Source organism: Pelodiscus sinensis, chromosome 21 (genome assembly GCF_052426305.1).
Source record: "Pelodiscus sinensis isolate ZL-2025 chromosome 21, ASM5242630v1, whole genome shotgun sequence".
Lineage (NCBI taxonomy): Eukaryota > Metazoa > Chordata > Testudines > Trionychidae > Pelodiscus > Pelodiscus sinensis.
This window is the reverse complement of record NC_143072.1, coordinates 23,736,619-23,754,144: the sequence shown is the minus strand read 5'-3', so window position 1 is coordinate 23,754,144 and position 17,526 is coordinate 23,736,619. Positions and strand designations below refer to the sequence as shown.

The 17,526-nt window shown below is 56.4% G+C and overlaps 1 protein-coding gene across 9 annotated transcripts in view; it reads left to right on the top strand.

Annotated features, from left to right (window-relative positions):
- RPH3AL (rabphilin 3A like (without C2 domains)) overlaps window positions 1-16,581 on the top strand; it is a 98,856-nt gene extending 82,275 nt beyond the window's left edge. For all 9 annotated transcript variants that reach the window (XM_075904668.2, XM_025179276.3, XM_006138673.5 and 6 more), the window contains 3 exons: window positions 4,259-4,372; window positions 5,934-6,098; window positions 13,882-16,581. In XM_075904668.2, coding sequence (XP_075760783.1) covers window positions 4,259-4,372; window positions 5,934-6,098; window positions 13,882-13,916 — 314 coding nt within the window. In that variant the 3' untranslated portion in view covers window positions 13,917-16,581. The remainder of the gene's footprint in view (window positions 1-4,258; window positions 4,373-5,933; window positions 6,099-13,881) is intronic.
- The last annotated feature ends 945 nt before the right edge of the window (window positions 16,582-17,526 follow it).

The following is a 17,526-nucleotide window of genomic DNA, read 5'->3' as shown; positions in this document are numbered from 1 at the left end:
CCTGTTGCGCTGCGAAGGCTTCATCCAGGCCTTTTACATTTTGTCCCATCGCAGCTGAGTCGCCTGTTCTCATGCATCGACATGAGCCACAGCCAGTTACGAAAGGGCAGCCGGTTAGCAGCGCCGCGCCGCGCCTGCCAGGGCTCCGCCTGGTGCTCCTGGGGGAGGTTCTCGGCTTCCCAGGTTGGGCTGCTTGGGTAGCAGTCATGACAAGCACTTAGTACCAGCCTTTGGTGCATCAGAAAGAGAGACTTGGCTTAGCTTCGTTGAGACACAAAGCCAGTAAATCCGAGGGAAAGGCGGATTTCAAACTCTTCGCTCCCAAGTTCCAGAAACTCTCTCTCTCCTGATAGGCACAAGTGTGAGCTCCCCAGAGCCCACTCCTGCTTTAGAGCTAGGCAGAGCAAGGGCAGTGTACACTGCAACGGGTCAGTGCAGACCCTCGCTACAGTAACACGAAGGGTTCTCCCATCAGTGAAGGTAATCCAGGGGTAGGCCGTGCTAGGTCAGCTTAACTACGAGACTCGGATGTGGGTTTTTCAAACCTTGAGCAACATAGCTGGGTCGACTTAACATTTAAGCATCGTCTTGGCCCGAAACATAATCTGGACCTGAATTACTTGTATCCCTGACACACCCGAAACCAGCTCAGACGTTTACGTCATGTAAAGACCATGTGCTGGGATCTGGCCTGTCAAGCACCACAGCATGCATCTCTGTCACCGGAAGTGGAAAAGTAACTCCATTAGCTGGCAGGAGTAGTAGGCTATTCTCCACTAGACACCTCACCAGGAGCGTGTAGAACATCACGTACTTCACAAGGAGGTTCCTAGCTGTGCAGTATTCTGTAGAGGTCGCTGTACTGTTCCAGTTTCTAAGCACTTGGCCATGTGCCCAGGGGAGTGTCTTGTGGTGGTGGATTATAGGCTTTGGTTTCTAGAGTACACGTGTGGCCACGTCCGCGGTGGTAGGTCAAAGTGGGCTGCATGGCAGTTGGAGGGGGAGGGGAAGGGTTTGGGATGGTCGTTAGTTCCTGGAGGAACCAATTGCTCCATTCCAGGCCACTCCCTGGGATTGGGGCGTGTCTGATGCAGGTGAGATTCGCCCTGGGCCAGAGGAGGGAAGGTGTCCCCATGGCCCTCAGGCCACAGCTTGTGGCCCTCTTCTAAACACCTGGCTCCAGACTAGGTCGGTAAATGTCGATTAATCAGCTCGTCGAGAAGGGGGGCGCTCTGCTGGGTCTCTCCCTTTGAAATGTGCAGGAGCTGCTGCGGGCTCTTGTTCATTTCAAAGGGAGAGGCGCAGCAGCAGGGGACCCCACACCAGCAGGAGCACTTGGATGCCCGCTAGCGCGGGTTCCCCACTGAGCCTCTGCCCCCCCACAGAGACAGTGCTGCACCAGCCCTGGCGCCGCCCCCCCCCCCCCCCCCGGTGCCTCTGTTACAGAGGCAGCTGTGGGTGGAGGGGTGACCAGTCGACTGGACTACCCAGTGAGCCTAGGTTTGTCGACTACTCGCTTACATCCCTGCTCCAGACCAGGTGGCTCTGCCCTGCGGTATGGTTCCCCACTGGGGTGGGAAGCCAGCACTTGCTGGGTTTCACTTTCAGTGCACAGAGTAGTAACCAGCCAACAGGTCTGCTCAGGGGGCAAGATCCTGCAAGGGGATTGGAGGGCTGGAAGAGGGTGGAAGGTGGCAAAGATCACTAGCTAGGACCCTCCTGGGGATCTTGAAGTACCACACGGGGATTAGGAGCTGGTCGTCGTCTTGTTCCCCAGGCAGCAGAGGCCAAATCTAAGGGCTGCTTAAAAGCACAGCAGTACACCTCAGTCCGATGGACGAAGATATCACATGCTCTGAAAATACAGCCGCCCCAAAGCCACCTAGTGATAGATCTGCATCTGCTTGCATGCCAGATTTATCTTGTCTGAGCTTCCCAAAGCTCTAGCAACAAGCCAAGCAGCCTTGAGAGAGAAATTACTTTGCGAAAGAAACATCAGCAGCACGGGTAATATCTGCACTGACAGCACCAGTGGAAAGGAGAGCAGAGTGGGCTGCTCCTGCCATCTGCGGTGTCTTGCCGTCATTAGTATCTGTCTCCTCTCCAGCCATCCCCCTCCGGAGCATTTAAAGCCCAACAGGATGACGAGCTAAAACTGTCTCCCCTGATTCATTGGTGAGCCCTCCTCAGCAGTCACCTCTTCGGTGTGCGAGACCTAGAGGAGACCCCTCCCACATAACCCCCCTCGCCTCCACTTTGATTTGAAGTGGCTGTATGAGGCAGGCACGCAGACAGAAGAATTTGTTAATCTCCATACCTTGGTAATAGCCCCCAACGGGCCTGCGTACTTTTCAGCAAGGGGGAGGGAATTTAAGTTACATCTTAGGGGACGCTTCTAACTCTAAGGTTCTGCCTCGGTGCAGACCACTGGCCGAGGGAACCTCTCAGGGCCCGTTCCAGCCTGATGCTTCTGTGATGGTAAAAGCCCTGAAGGGTGGCGTGTCGGAGGAAGTTAGGTGACTTTGAAATGCCCAGCCCTAGGCAATAGGATAATTAGCGGAGGCCTGTGGGTAATAGCAACAGGCCTGTGAGTTTTCATTCCTGGTGCATGCTTGGGGAAAGCAATGACGTTTCCTTTTTTTAACCAAGTAAACCGCCTTGTTTTAAGGCTTTTGGACAGAAGATCCAGACCTGCTGGTATAGTCCCATGTGTAATGCAGCTATGGTCTCTTCTAGGCACGGCTCCTTTCTGAGCAGAATTTATTAAGGCAGGTGCGATTTCTGACGGTGTGGTACACAGCTGAAAGCTGGACCAGCCCAAGAGGGCAAATCACAAACACAATAAGAGCTGCTGCCATTGAGGAACAAGCTGATTGGAGTGAGAAAATTGCCAGGCAGGCTGTGTTTCCTCTTCAGCTCCGTAGAGCCATTCCGATCAAGATTGCCCTGTAAAGATAACTGGCAGCGAGGTCAATTTCTACAGCCTTCCAATAATGCCAGCAGCCAGGTTTAATATACTCAGGGACGAGAACTCAAAAGCTGCTTTATTTTAGATATTAACATTTTTGTAATAAAAAATGCATGTCCTCCAGCGAGCTGCCTGCACATGAGCGTGCTCTCGGAGGTCCTTGGTGGAACAGCTCAACAGCTGGCATGCGTGCAGAGAAAGATACTAGTCCGTGTCCTGTGCAGTGTAAATCAGTGGATAGCTTTGCAAAGCACGTGTAGTTAATCTGAGTGCTGCAGAAAAGCAACAGTCCTGTCTTAGGTACTTAATATCTTCCATTGCCATAGTATCTGAGCACCTCACTGTCTGAAGCATTTATCCTTCTAATGCCCCAGTGAGGCAGGACAGTGCCATGTCCCCATTGTACAGGTGGGTAAGTGTGGCCCAGAGAGACTAAGTGACTTGCCCAAGGTGACAGTCAGTGGCAGAACAGGGAATTGAATCCCAGGCTAGCACTTTGACCGGTGGGCTCTCCTTCCTTTCTGCCATGGACAACGATGTCCTCTTGAGCCAGTTACCCAGTAAGAATCACCCTTACCAGATGATGCTTACTGGGAGCAGCCCCACGTGGATGGCAGCTAGGATCAGGAGCTGGCCCCCACGCAGCTGGGGCTGGGAGCTGACGTGGGGACTGGGAGCTGGCAGAGCAAGTCCCAGCCCCAGCACAGAGACGGGGAGCCAGCAGAGCCATTTCCAGCGCAGGGGCTGGGAGTAGAAGCCCCACAGGCTGGGGGGGGGGCTGGCGTGGTGATAGCCTGCTACTCTGTTAACTGGTTAGACATTAGGTTAACCTAGTGTTTAACCAGTTCACTGATTAACTGGGATTTAACATCCCTACTGCAGTGTGCAGCATGGTGGCCAGGCAAGCTTTCCCCTAACTTCTGAGGAGACCCAAACAAGATTTGCTGGGTGGGAGGCACCGTGGAGAAGTAACTCCACCTTCCACTAGGTCTCTGCTGTAGACCTGAGAGCCTCACAGCTGTGCCTCTGCAGCCATGTCACTGGAGGACAGAGCTCTCCCACTGGCATCGTTAAAGCACCCGTAGCGAGTGGCATGTCGGCAAGAGAGCATCTCCTGCTGGCGCGTCTGGGTTTCCCACCCCCGACTGACACAAGTGGTGTTGGCAGATGTGCAGACAAAGCCTGCAAGTCGTCATGTGCCTGAGCTGGCGTTGGCTCCGTCCGGCGCTCCGTGATGAGGGCTGCACAGACTGGGACAGGCTCTTACTCCCTGCTTTGTGTCTCTTGCAGTGGTTTCCAGCGAGAGCGAGAGCGACTCCGAATTCAGCTCCTCTAGCCTGGATGACAAGTCCTTGTCTGGGAGGTCCAAGGGCCTGAAGATCAGGAAGCCCGAGGCGGAATCAGGTGAGGAATCGGCTCTCACCCCAGCAATGAGGGCATGGAAAGGGGGGGAGGGAAAAGCAAGGGGGCTGGAAGCACCTTAAAAATGAACGAGATGCCACTGGCCTCCGTGTTGGTTTTGCTAAAACAAACAAACCGGCTCCCCCCCGAAACCCGTCACCATGCAGGGCAATGGAAATGTGGCCTCGGCGGCTCTTGCTATGGTGCACCCTGGACCGGCTCCCCAGCCGCTATAAATTGGTGTCCTTCTCCTGGCTTCGCTTTGCTTCAGCTGAGGATGTGGCTGCCCCCAGGAGTTCCGGGCTAGTGCTGTGGCTGGGAGCCTGCCGGGGGAGAACAGTCTCCGTCCCACGTTTGCAGGGCGCAGGGCACAGCGGTGCCTCTGTGACGGCGAGTCGAGGGTCCCCCCATCATGCAGCCCCGTAGCAGCGAGAGCAGAGATGCCAGCCAGTAGAATAGAGGGGTTATTGCTTTTCCAGGACACAGCGCAGCCTAGACGTGACGTGGCTACAGGAGTCTGGGCCAGGATGCCTCAGACCCCCCTTGGGATGGGGTCCCTGGGCCCTTAGACTCCAAGCCCCCCCTCCGGAGTCTCTCTCCTTCATGATTCCAGAAACTGACCCTTCCCCCAACACTCACTTCTTTTGTTCCATCCCTTCCCTTAACCGGTAGAACCGCTTCCGTCACTGTCCGGGGAGTGGGGGGGACCCTTCAGGACGCCCCCCCACTGGGCAGTGCTGACAGACATAGGCCTAGGGGTCATCCACAGCCCAAGCACAGCAACCAGCAAGGTACTGACACTGCATCACGGCCTCCATCTCATCTGGGGCCCTGGAACATGGCTGAGCTAGAGCGGTTAGTGAAGAAGGGCAAGAGCCAGGATGGCTCGGCAGGACTCAGGATGGGTCGTCCCACTGTGAGCTTGCGGGTCTGCTCAAGGCACTGGCCTCCTGCTACTCCCGTCCCTCCCGCCAGGAGGCCTTTCGGCTCTCACCCCGCCGAGGCGGGAGCATGCTGCATGCTCGTGATCTCCGGTCTCCTGTGGAAATGGTGGCTCTGTTGGGTTGGCCTCCCCGCCCCTGAAGCTGGGGGTGTGCCTGCCTGTTGGGCGGGGAGCTCCGGGGCAGCCGTGCAGGGCAGGCCTGGCGCCAACGCAAGCAATTTGGCCCAGGAGTCCCACCTGCCTGGGCCGCAGCGAGGAGGGGTGGTTCCCATCTGAGGAGGGGCTGGGCAGCTGCAGATCATGTCTATCAGGGATGGTCTAGGCGGTACTGGGTCCTGCCATGAGGGCAGGGGACTGGACTCGACGCCTCTCGAGGTCCCTCCCAGTCCTAGTGTTCTGTGACCACAACATCAGAATTCCCAGCGTGCTCTGGCTGGCCTGAGAAGGGAGGCTGGACTCCCGGAGGTGGGTCAGAAGGTGGCATGCTAGTAGGGCGGGGGGAGGGCCTGCTCTGCTCTGTGGCTGTCTAGGGCCAGAAACCCAACCCCTGCCACGCCCATAAACCCCAGCAGCTCCCCCAACCAAGAGCCCTGCAGCAACCCCCCCCTTGTGTTTCTGTAGCGGCTGGCAGTGACGCCCCCAGGACTCCCAGCGGGAGCACCCACTCCGGCGCCTTCTCCAAGAGCCGCAGCAGCAAGCACAGGGGAGGCCCCAGTGCGGCTGAGAGCTGCCAGAGTGACCTGCTGGCGGAGCAGCGCGACAGCAGTGCCAGCCGGAGCGGCCCCGGTGAGTGAAAGGCCTCGTCGCCCCCAAGCTGGCGCTGTGTCTGCAAGCACATGGCCCAGCTCCCCTCCTGAGCCCCAACGGGCAGCCTGGCCCCGAGCTGCCGAGAAAAACCCTGTGCACTTCTAAGAGGGTCCAGGCCTGTGTCCGAGAGGGCCGTGTGAGGTTCAGTGGCCAGATGGCGGGAGGTGAGGGTGGCCTGGGACATACAGGAGGTCGGACCGGCTGATCTGGTGGTCCCTTCCGGCCTTGAACTCCACGGTTCTGCACACCTTGTCCAAAGTCCTGACTTTCAAGCTCTGTCCGTCCCAAACACCCCTACGCTTGTCCGCTTTTTGCCCATGAAATCCCAGCGTCTGCACCTGCCTTGCGGCAGCACGGATCTGAACTTTAATTGAGGCAAAGTGCAAACCCAGGTGTGGTACAGGGGGATAACGCGCTTTGGATATATCCGGGCCGCTCGTAAATGAAAACACCCCACTGCCCAGCCCTGGGCAGCATGAGCTCAACCTCCCTGTCTCATCCCCAGCAGCCTCGGAAGAATGAGCTGAGGTGAGAGCAGATCTGCAGGCTGCTTTCGCTCCCAATCCAGAGCAGCTGGAAGCAGTGCAGATATTTTTCTCTCTGCCGTTTACATTTATACACAGTAACCCTGGAGGTTGTCATTTAACACCTCTCATCCCAGCTGTTCCTGTCACCTCCTGGCAACCATTCGTGGCTTGTGTGTCAAGGTGTAAATTAGAGTTGTGAGAATAGCAAAGGGGTTGATCACTCAGTGCAGCATTAATTCCTGTGCTGCCCCCTCCCCCTCCCACTCCGCCTGCTGGGGGCGATCTCCTTAAAATCCTGCCCTCCCTTCAGTAAGAAATGGGACCCTCAAATGCCTGGCATAGCACCTCGCAGGTTCCGCACCATGTGGCAAGTGTTCGGGGTGACCTGTGGCATGTACCTAGAACTGCGCCTTTCGCTGGGCTACGAAAGCATCCACGATCCCCGGGCGCAGGTGGGATCCTGGTGCAGAAGAGGGGCCAGCTAGCGAGCGTGTTCAAAGTGCCTGGTTTTCATCTCGGGTTGTCCACCTCCCGATCCTGCGGCAGAACCGTTAGTGCTGGAATTGTTTCTTTCAGACACTGGTTCTTTTGATGGACGAGTTCTTTGCTGTGGCCTGCACAACGCCAGCAAGGGCCGGGGTGGAGAGAAGCAGCAGCAGCTCTTTCTGCCCAAGTCTGTTTGATTTTGGGGGCTTGATTTGACGGAGGACAGCTGACCCCGGCTGGTGGCCCTGTGGGGAGCAGAATGCAGCATCTCGTGCTAGCATGGGAACCTCGTGGGCCGCGAAGCATCCGCTCATCTCATGTGGAGGCCAGGGGTTAGATTAGACAGCCCATCTCCGCAGTGACCTGTGCCCAGCATGGCCTTGGGAGCACTGTTCCCACCATCCGGGCTCACTGATCCCTGTAAGCCCTGGCTCTCACTGCTGCAGTGTGTAGTGGCTCGGCAGAGGCTCTGCCTGGTGTGCCCGGAGCAAGCCTGATCCAAACAGCAGGCCCTTGGCAGCACGTGGGTGTGCAGAGATGTACATCGGGTTGCAGGCATACTGGGGGAGCACGCTCCAGTCAGCACATCAGGTCTGTCTAGAGCAGGGGTAAGTGGCCCGCCAAGCCTTTTGGTCCAGCCGGCAGCCTGCAGGCTGCTCAGAACGGCTGGCTGCTCCCACTGTTTGCCCCTTGCGGGAAGGGAGGAGCCTTTGTGTGCTGCCCCGCTCTCAGCCTAAATCAGTGCAGCTCCCGTTGGCTAGTTTCCGGCCAATGGGAGTTGCTATGACTGGGATGGGGGTGGGAGCAGCATGCAAACTCCCCTCCCCCGGCATGTGGAGCAGAGAGCCACATGGAGGGAGCAGCTAGCCATTTTGAGCAGCACATGGACGGAGCCTGCCTCAGGGTCCTACTGGGCTGCTGGCTGAGAGCCATCTGGGTAAGTGTCTCCCAGCCCTGCATCTGCCACCCCAGCCAGCTCTGCTCCCCAACTCCCTGCCCAGGTCACCACCCAAACGCTCTGAACACCCCTCCTATGCCTTCCCTGGGTCAGAATCCTCTCCTGCACCCATACACCTTCCCGGACCCTGCACCCCAACCCCCTGCCCAGCTCACAACCCCCCGCTTCACCCAAACTCCCTCAGACCCTCCCCTGTACACCCAACCTCTGTCCCAGACCCTGACCCCCTCCAGAGCAAAGTGCAGCCCTTGACCACTTACCAAAATCTTGGAGCAGCTCCCCCCCCAATCAAAAATTGCCCACCCCTGGTCTAGAGCAGATGAGTTCAGGCTTCATTTCTGTCCTGCACTCGTGCAAATACCTCAGTGATCCCAGCCATGTACTAAACTAATTCAGCTGCTTCTGCTGATTGCAAGAGACAGTCGGTCTGGCACGTGCACAGTCTGTTTCCTTGGCTGAGTACTTTGCCCCCCCATGCCCCGCCAGCCGCTCGCGTTTGAAGGCATTATATAAAGCACAAACGGCAGGCTTGGGAAAGGGTGTTTGCGTTAATTTTTAAAGCCCTGGGCTTCTTCCAGAACCATTCTGGCCTCCACCCTCCAAAACCCATTTCTCCACTGCGCACGGATGACGTGAGCCCAGAGTGAATGGCTCTGCAAGTCATTAGCATGGCTGTAGCATTCCCAGCGCTAGGCAGCCGTGCAGCAGAGATATGGGCAGAGTGTAATGGCAGCCGTGGTACATAATGCACGACTGTCGCTGTCAGCAATGGACTGTAGCCCCCAGAGCAGGTCCTGGTGTTCCACACGGCTCCAGCACGAGGCATTCAATAACTGCACCGCCCGGGGGGGAAGTCCGTGGGCCAGGTACCCCTGTATCCATTTCAGGAGTCTGCAGCTCCAGTGCCTCTGCCTGGGGTTGACGCGTGGAACTTAGCTTTGTGGGACCCCTGTGGCGCGGTTCCCTGGGCGGTCGCCCTGTTGGCCACCCCCTAATGCCAGCCCTGCACTGGTGACCCCTACCCCCATTCCGGGGGGTGTGACCGCCAGTTGAGAAACACTGATCTAGATGAGTTGACCTGCCCTGGGAAGACTGCCACGTACCCCCAGGAGCGCGTGCAAGAGAGCCACCGGTGGGGGAGAACTTGTAAACAGAAAAGCGAACCGGTTCCCGGCAGTGCGCAGTAGTGAGCATGCTACTCCAGCGAGTGGGGCACTGGCCTAGCTGTCAAGATGGCTTATTCCCAGTGCTGCCTGTGCTGTGAAACTGCCGCTAGCAGTGCATAGGTCACTCAGTCGCCCTGTGCCTCAATTGCCATCTGCACGAGCAGGGAAAAGCCCCACCCCAGCCCACAGTAAGATGGGCCAGACGAGCGCCTCGGCAGAGAGATCTCTGCCTCCCTTTCCCTCCCTCACTGGGTCGGTTTCGCCTGGACATGCTTGGTGCGTGACTGGGCAGTGCCAACGGAATGGGGCCCCTCGGCCTCACTGCGGGACAAACAATTCGAAACTCCACTTGAGACCCTTCCGTCTCATCTCGCTAGGAGGGGCGGGTGCTGATGGGTCCCTAACGGCCAGACACAGTGTAGCACGGTGAAGCATTCCTACAAAACCCTTCTTAGCCATCCACAATCTGCTCCAGGCCTCTGCATTGCAGGGCTCCTGGGTGAGACTAGGGTTCAGAGAGAGGTGGGGTGCGCAAGGGAAGAGTCTCCAGTTCATTTAAACCCTCTGCAGCTTGTTGCAAAACAAGATCCCCATGGGGGAATGTATCTGTCGCCTTTCTGAAAGTCTCCAGTGCTTTATAACACTCTAAGGTTAGCGCCTTAGCCCCGTGGCTCATAGCAGCAGCTCAAGTGTTGTTTTGTTTTTAATGCCGAGCTCATTCTCACCTCTTCTCTAATTCTGTACCAAAGTGCAACTCTCAGGTGCCTTTCGCGTCCTAAGAACAAATCCCGAGTCGTTAGCTTGTTGACGAGTTCCTGTGATTATTCCACAGAGTTTTGTCCTGGCAGTCTGCAAGGCTCCCGCTCCCGCTCGAGAGAGCTGTGGAGAGAGCATGGCCACGGGTATGCTGTAGGGAAGGCAAGGAAGGGACTGGTGAAAAAGGCCACGAAATTCCAGGGTATCACATTTGTGGCTGAATTATTCAGTCACAAAATTTGACTGCCCAGTTCCCATTAAAATTCCTGGGTGTCCAGATCCCCCCGCAGCTTTGAGACTCTGCACCCGCCTCTCTAAACACATGGGTCTAAATCTTCAGGAGCAGCTAGTGAATTGGGATGCTGCGATTTTGGGGCATCCAGTTTGAGTGAGAAGCTGTGAAAAGGCCTGGACTTCAGAGCATGGGTGCTCAGTGCTTTGTGCGAGCCAGGCTCCTTCGGGGCATCTCCACTTGGGCCATTACCTGGGTCCCTCTGGGCCGGTGAACGTGGCACCGATGGGGATTGCTGCACTGACACGAGGAGAGGCTGCTGTTAACAGCACGCGGGCGGGGTGGGCACACGAGGCGAGCGGCCTCATGCCACCCCCTCGCTCTGGAAGAACTGCGTGTAGGAGAGGCGGGGAGGTCCGTCCCCACGGCCTGGCCAGGCCTCAGTCTCTCTGCTGGGACTGGCCTCAAAGGGTGCAGCTGGGGTTGCAATCTGGACACTAGCCCAGCAGAAAGTGGGCTTGGGCCTTTGGCCACCTGGCGCCTGCTGCCTTCCCAGAGCCTTGTGGGGCCATCGAAATGAGTGGGCTGTGGATGCTGCAAGTGCCTCTGAACGCAACGGTGCCGCAGGTGTGTTTAGCCAGCCGGAGGCTGAGGGAGAGACTGGCTGGAGCAGCGCGGCCGCCCGGCTTCCCGCCGAGAATGCCCCGCTCGCTTAGCCAGAGGCGCGCTGCTGGGAGGGGAGCCCGCGAGTCACGGGCAGCCAGTGGGCCTGCGCTACGCCGCCTCACGCACCCCCGGGCTTCCTTAGTGCTCTGGCTGTGCCCTTGGGAAGCGCAGGCTAAAGGGGAGGGGTCGGCTGCAAGGCTGCGCTCTCCTTATGGCAGGCTTCGGTGCTGGCTAGCCAGGCCCGTGTGTCTCTCCCTGTGGTTTGCCGGTCCAGCGAGGTCACTGGGACAGTGGGCCCTAATGGAGCCTGCTCCTGAGAACCACTGAGGCCCCTCAATCCCTCTGGGAGCTGCAGGTGCTTTTCAGCCCCCCGAAAAGCTGCCCTCCGGAGGCTGGGGGTGGTCTGGGCTCAGAAGCTAGGGCAGCGGGAGCCCCCAAGTACCTGGGGAGAGAGGTGGCTCCAGTTCCTTCTGCCCAGGGGGGTGGGGCTCCTTTTCTCTAGGCAGCGTACCTGTGGTTTAGCAGTCGGGTTAGCTGGTCCGTGCTCCCCGTGGCTGCCGGCGCAGACAGGCCAGGCCGTGTTGGGCATCTCCCAGCTGGCTTCCTTCGTTCGTTGGGCTGGCTGTGGTCCGAGCCAGGCTGCCGTTTCCTTTGTTCCTAGTTTTGAGCGAGCCCTGGCTGGCCCACGGCTTGCTGCCACGGGGCTGTGGGGCTTGTCTGCATTGTCAAGCCCAGAGGTGATTAAATCTTGTGAGGATGCTGCCTCGGGGCCCTGTGGAGGATGGGGGTGGGCTGAGTGTAGGGGTGTGATGTGGGGGGGGGGGTTGGGTTCTGCGGCTGCACCCTGAGCCAGAGGCTGTATTTTATAAATGAAGGGGAAGAAGAAAGCCCGGGTCCGAGCGTGGCCCGTAGTGAATCTGGCGGTTCTGGGGTTTGCTGGTCACCACGAGGGGGCTCCCCCTGCAGAGAGCAGGCTGTGCAAGGCCCCAGCCTTCCAAGAGGGCGAAACTCTCCCTTGGCCAGGCCCCACGCCTGGGCAGCACCTAGCGTAGGGAGTGGGAAGCTGCGCTTCCCAGACGGCCCGTGTGGCTCTGCTCAGCCCTGGGCTGCCCGTGGCCCCAGCCCAGGCAGGCTGCTTCTCTTCCTGGAAGCCTGCTAGGACTGGTGCTGAGGCTGGGGGGTGGCTGCTGCCAGCACTCGCAGGGGCAAGGGCTTGCCCACTCTGTACTTGGGGGGGAACATGCCATGTGCTCTGGGGTCGGGGGGTCCTCTGGTCTCTGGCTGAGGAAGTGGGGTGGGGGCAGGAGAGGAAGGGGCCACTGGCAGGACGGGCAGGCCTGGCTGGCACTGGTGATTCATCTGGGGGAAATACTTGGGCCTTGCCTCTGAGTAGTCCTGGTCCCACAACGAGCTGTGGGGTTGCGGCTGCTAATCGCCTCAGCGTGCGCTGTCAGGGCCGCGCTGGCTACCCGGGTTCGTGTGGTCCTTGGGTGTGTGACGAGGAGACTGGAGGGGAGCCGGAAGCAATCTCCGTGCACAGCGCTGGCCGGGCCATTGCTGGAGTAGTGTGCCCAGGCCTGCAAGAAGTGGAAATAGTGGCCAGTGTTCAGAGCAGGGCCCCAGAGACGGTCCGGGGGCTGCAAATCAAGCTGGACGGTGCGAAGCTCGAGAAGCTCCGTGGATTCGGTTTCTCAAAGAGAAGAGCGAGGGACGACTTGCTCGCCCTGAGCAGGCGCTTGCACGTGGAGACGAGATCTGATCGTGGGGGCTTCTCAGCCTTGCTGACAAAGGCATAACAAGATTCAGCGGCTGGAAGCAAAAGGCAGAGGCATTCAGCCTTGAAATAAGATGCAATTTCCTAGCTGTGAGGATAATTAAACATTGGAATGGCTCACCGGGGGAGGGGCAGGCTCCCTGTGGCGTGGAGCCTTTAGATAGAGCTCTTTAATCCAGCTGCTGAGGGACCGTGTATGGGCTGTATGTGCAGGGGGCAGGCCAGCCGGCTGCCGAGGTCCCTCTGGCTGGAGTCTGGGAATCTCCCTGTGCATTCCCTTCATCCCTGCGCCTTAGGGAGAACTGAATTGACTGATTTAAGACCGTGGCTCTAATCAAAGCACATGCTTCAGGGCTGGAGCCAGTTGCTTAGAAGGGCCAGGAAGGATTTTTCTCCAGTGCACAAGTAGCTGGCTGGAATCTGCTGGGGGAGGGGAGTCGCTTTCCTCTGATACAGCAGGGAGCAGCCAGAGCTGGAGATGGGACATGGCTGCATGTGTACAGGAAGTCCTCCTTCTTAGCTGTCAGGCTGATGTCCCCTGCTCACGTCCTCAGGGTCAGAATGATCCCCAGATGTGGGGCTGGGAAGGAATTCTTCCCTCCCCCGCCCAGCTCAGATTGGCAGGGATCGTGGCAGGAAGGGGTGGTCTCAACACCTTTCGCAATGCAGGGTGAGTCCCTGGCTAGCCCGGCCTGGGCACTTACCCGATCGCTCCCTGCTGCCCCAAGGGGCTGGGGCACACACAGTAGCTTAGACTCTGGAGGCCTGAAATGCTTTCGCCCAGCTGACGCCATATGGTCACTCACGGTAATGGTGGGCGGGTGAAGTGTGGTGGCCTGTGAGATGCGGGCAGTGGACCTGCATAGGCTAGTGATTCCTTCGGGCCACAACCGCTGTGAATCCGCGAGCGTGCTGGACCCTGTAAACCCCTGTGGAGGCGCCGCGCTTCCCAGGAGTGCAGTGACGAGGGCCGCTCCTGTTCCCACTTCCATTTGCATTCATTCTCGCTCCCTCCCCATCCCCTCAGCTCTTTTTCCTTTATTAAAGTGTAATGGGGCTTGACTGCTGACACAGCCCCCGTAAGGCTCCGGCGTCATTCTCCTCCCTGCTGCTCCCAGCCCGCTTTGCAAGGGACACCGAGGAGGGACGCCAAGCTGCCCACGGCCAACCACGTCTTTGTCTTTCTTTATTTCAAAGGCAAACGCCGCCTCCACCCGAGTCCCTGGTGTTGATGGGAGTCGACGTCTCGCTGCTTGACCCAGAGCCAGCACGCTTGCCTGACGTGTCCAGTCTGGTGCTGTCCACGCCGCCTGAGCGAACCCTGGCGTTCTGCGATGCCAGGAATCCACGCAGCCTGCCGTGGGCTGGAAGGAACCATTGCTGTCTGTCTTAGTGTAGTTTGTCCTGGTTTTGGTTTTGCCTCCTGCTGGCTGACGAATGGGACACGCTTGGGTTGGAGGGATGCCCTTCTGAGTGAGGAAGGGAGCAGGTGACACCAGGGTAGCCGACCCAGCTGTGTGTTAGTATTTCTGCTGAGATTCATTCCCCCCTCCCAAGTGGAGAGCCCAACTCGGAGCCGCCTTGGCAAGGACATTGCAGTGTCGCGTGGCGTGGGCACGGGACTAGGAATCGAGATGCTTGCGCTGTGTTCTGGCTCCCTGAGCAACCTTGAGCAAATCACCCAGTGCAGCGCGGTGCCCAAGATCCTCGTCTGCGCAATGGGTTTTGCAGAAGACGTTGGCCTGCCTTCTGTGACACGCTTTGAGCGCCGCCGGTGACCGGCAGGTGTGAGCGAGCGGCACCGCCACACGCAGGCCTGGCCCACTGATGCCCAGGGAAGCCCTTGAAACAGAGCATGTGAGCGGCACGGAGCCTCCTGCTGCTTCTCTGCACAGGGTGAGCCCCTCGCAATAGCCAGCGAGGGCGAAATCCTGGCCCTCTTGAAGTCAAGGAGTGTTTTGCTGCCAACTTCCATGGGGCCGGGATTCCACCCTGCATATTCCCACCACAGTTATTACTGGATTTATTGTTGTTTTAATCAGAGATCCCCTTGGCAGACGCCGTGGCAGAGGATAGTTGTGAGTCTTTTCGTTGAGCCCCAGGACGGTGTCCTCTTGTTTCAGGTCTCTGGTGTCAGTGCTGGGAGTAGCCCCTCTGTGCTGCAGGCTGTGTGTGTTTTACCTTTCAGTGGGAGATGCCTGCTCACGCCCTGGCCAGCTCTCCTGGATGGCACATGGCAGCCTTCTGGGCCAAGTGTTCTAAACAGAAGGTACTTTGCCTTGTGAAGGGGGCAGGAGCCAGGTCTGGGTGTTCTCCTTTTTGCCCCAGTTCTCCCAGGAATGGGTGAATCAATTCCACCCCCTGCCAGCACTATCCCATGCATCTGTCCTCCCCCTTCTTTCTGTGGGGTAGAGGGAACATTGGTTTTTAACAGGAAAATACCCTGTCACGTGAACACACATGCATTGGATGTTACAGCTGGCTGCTGGCTGATGGTAGATGAGATCAGCTACTCCCAACCCCAAGTAATGCTCTGGTTTTGCACCCAATGCTGTTGCTGCTTGTGCTGCCTGCCGGGTGACATGCTACAGGACGGGCGTTTTATGTGTTGGTCTGAGCTAGAAGACTAAGACCTGTAGGGACAGATTTTCAAAGGTATTTAGACACCTAAGGAAGCCGAGAGATGCCTGGGTAGCAGGTGGGATTTTTGAAAGTGCCTATCTCCATTTTCATGTGCCCAAACGCCTTTGAAAATCTGGCCTTAGGTGCCTCTGCTACTTCTCAGAATGGGACTTAGGTACCCGAGTCCCATGAGCGCTTTTGAAACTGTTACGGCTTATTTTTACAGCCCCGGTTACCTTCTCTGTCTGACTTACCTCCACTTTGCATTATTAAGGCAGAAGAAGTTTTAAAAATCGAATTTTCCTTATCACCGTCCACCTCGCTTGTTTCCTTGTTATACTTCATTCCACTTGGACAATGAAAGCCACTTAGTTTCATTGTGTTTCAGTCACTTTTGTGCTGGCTTCTCATTCACCAACCTCTATAGATTGCCAGCACTACAGGGGGGTTGATTTCCTCCTGATGTGTTCATCACTCGTTTGTCGGGCTGTTTAAAATCCTGAAAATGCTTCAGTTAACACTGTTTTGTGAAACGCTTTTGCTTAAAACAAGCACAGATGTGGGGCTGATACCGTCCCCAAACCCTACTTGCCCCTCGCTCACACCCGTGTAATTGTTAACTTCAGCAAAGTTGGCCCTGATTCAAAGTCGGATCTGGAACCTGTTGAAGTGGATACCGGATCCAAGCTCAGCATCTCCAAGCCCAATACTCACTGACTATCAATATGTCTCCACTTTGAGCTGGGAACTGCAAATTTCAGCTCAAGGAGACATACCTGCACTAGCTTTGATCCCGCTAGCATGCTAAAAATAGAGCATAGCACTGACACCAGTCTGCGATCCCTGATACATACTCAGGGCAGCTAGCCCACAGCCGTGAGTACACTCTGTGATGAGCAAGCTAGCATGATAAGAGCTCATGCGGGTATGTCTCCCTGAACTGGAATTTCCACCTTCAGTTGGAAGCATAGACATATCCACCCATGTAAATGTACAGACGTGCACAGCTCCGTGCTAATTCTTTTCACGAGAGATTTGCCATCCCTTAAAGGTGAATTTTCCCCCTAATGTGTGTTTACAGGTCTTCAGCCAGGTCCTCATCTTCATTTTAGCCTGTATCAGATGCCTGCATTTTTTAGTCTGAGCGTGGTGGGGACGCAGGAAAGGGAATATGAATGGGTCTCCATGTACTAGGATGTTGCGTGTGTTCTTCCCTTCCCCTCCCTAATGTTATGTAACATTTGAGAAGGGAGATAATAAAGTTTTGACACTGCACCAACTGCCTGGCCTTCCTGAAACGCCACATGTCTCTGTTCCCAAGTTTTAAATATTCTTAGACTGTCTCCAGCAGGGAGCTAATTCTGCTACTGGGCTGGTGAATCACAGGTAATTAACAAGTGTGTTGAACCTCACGGTCCTGTTTTCTATATTCCCCCTCTTAGGGATCTAAATGCAGCAGTGGAAGCTGAGCCACAGGTACATTTTTAGCCTTTTTGTAGCGAGTTTCTCTGTTGAAAGCACTAAGCATAATGCAGCAGTAATTGCCGTTCTGCAAAGAGTCGTCATTCTTGGCCTTCTGAAGCTTGTCATTCACTCTCATCTGGCAATTAGAGTCTATTTAATATTCTCCACCAAGAAACATCTACAAATGCTACAGTATTGTTCCATAAAGCTGCATCGCTATATATATATACACGTGTGGTTTTTATCCCACCGGGCATTGACTTTCAAGGTTTCAGATTGCTTTTTAATAGCTGTTTTGCTTTTCCCTTTTAAACTCACCATGCAAATTGCTGTTGCAATTGTTCTGATGTTGGTGCTTGGTGCTGTCGGTGGCTTGAAGGCACAGCCTGTTAAGGACTAAGCAGCTCCTCCAATTCTTCCTTCCTCCTCCACCCTCCTCTCCCCATGAGGTCAAGTACAGAGGGGAATCAGTTCTGCCATCTGTGAGGAAGGAGAATGCTGGCTGTGGACTACCAAACGAATGTTTTCCCTCCTGGTTCATTTTAAAGCAACGAAGCTTCAGGATCTAACTTTGGTTGAAAAAATTCCCCACGTACATATGCTAGATAGTTACTGAATGTGCCGAAACAAATGGGCTGCCAGGTAGGGTGGAACATTTTTCTAGAGATTTTATCACATCACATGACAATCTTTAATTAAAGATTAATTTTTAAATTCTGGAGTCTCCAGAATAATCCTGGAGGGATGGCAACCCTA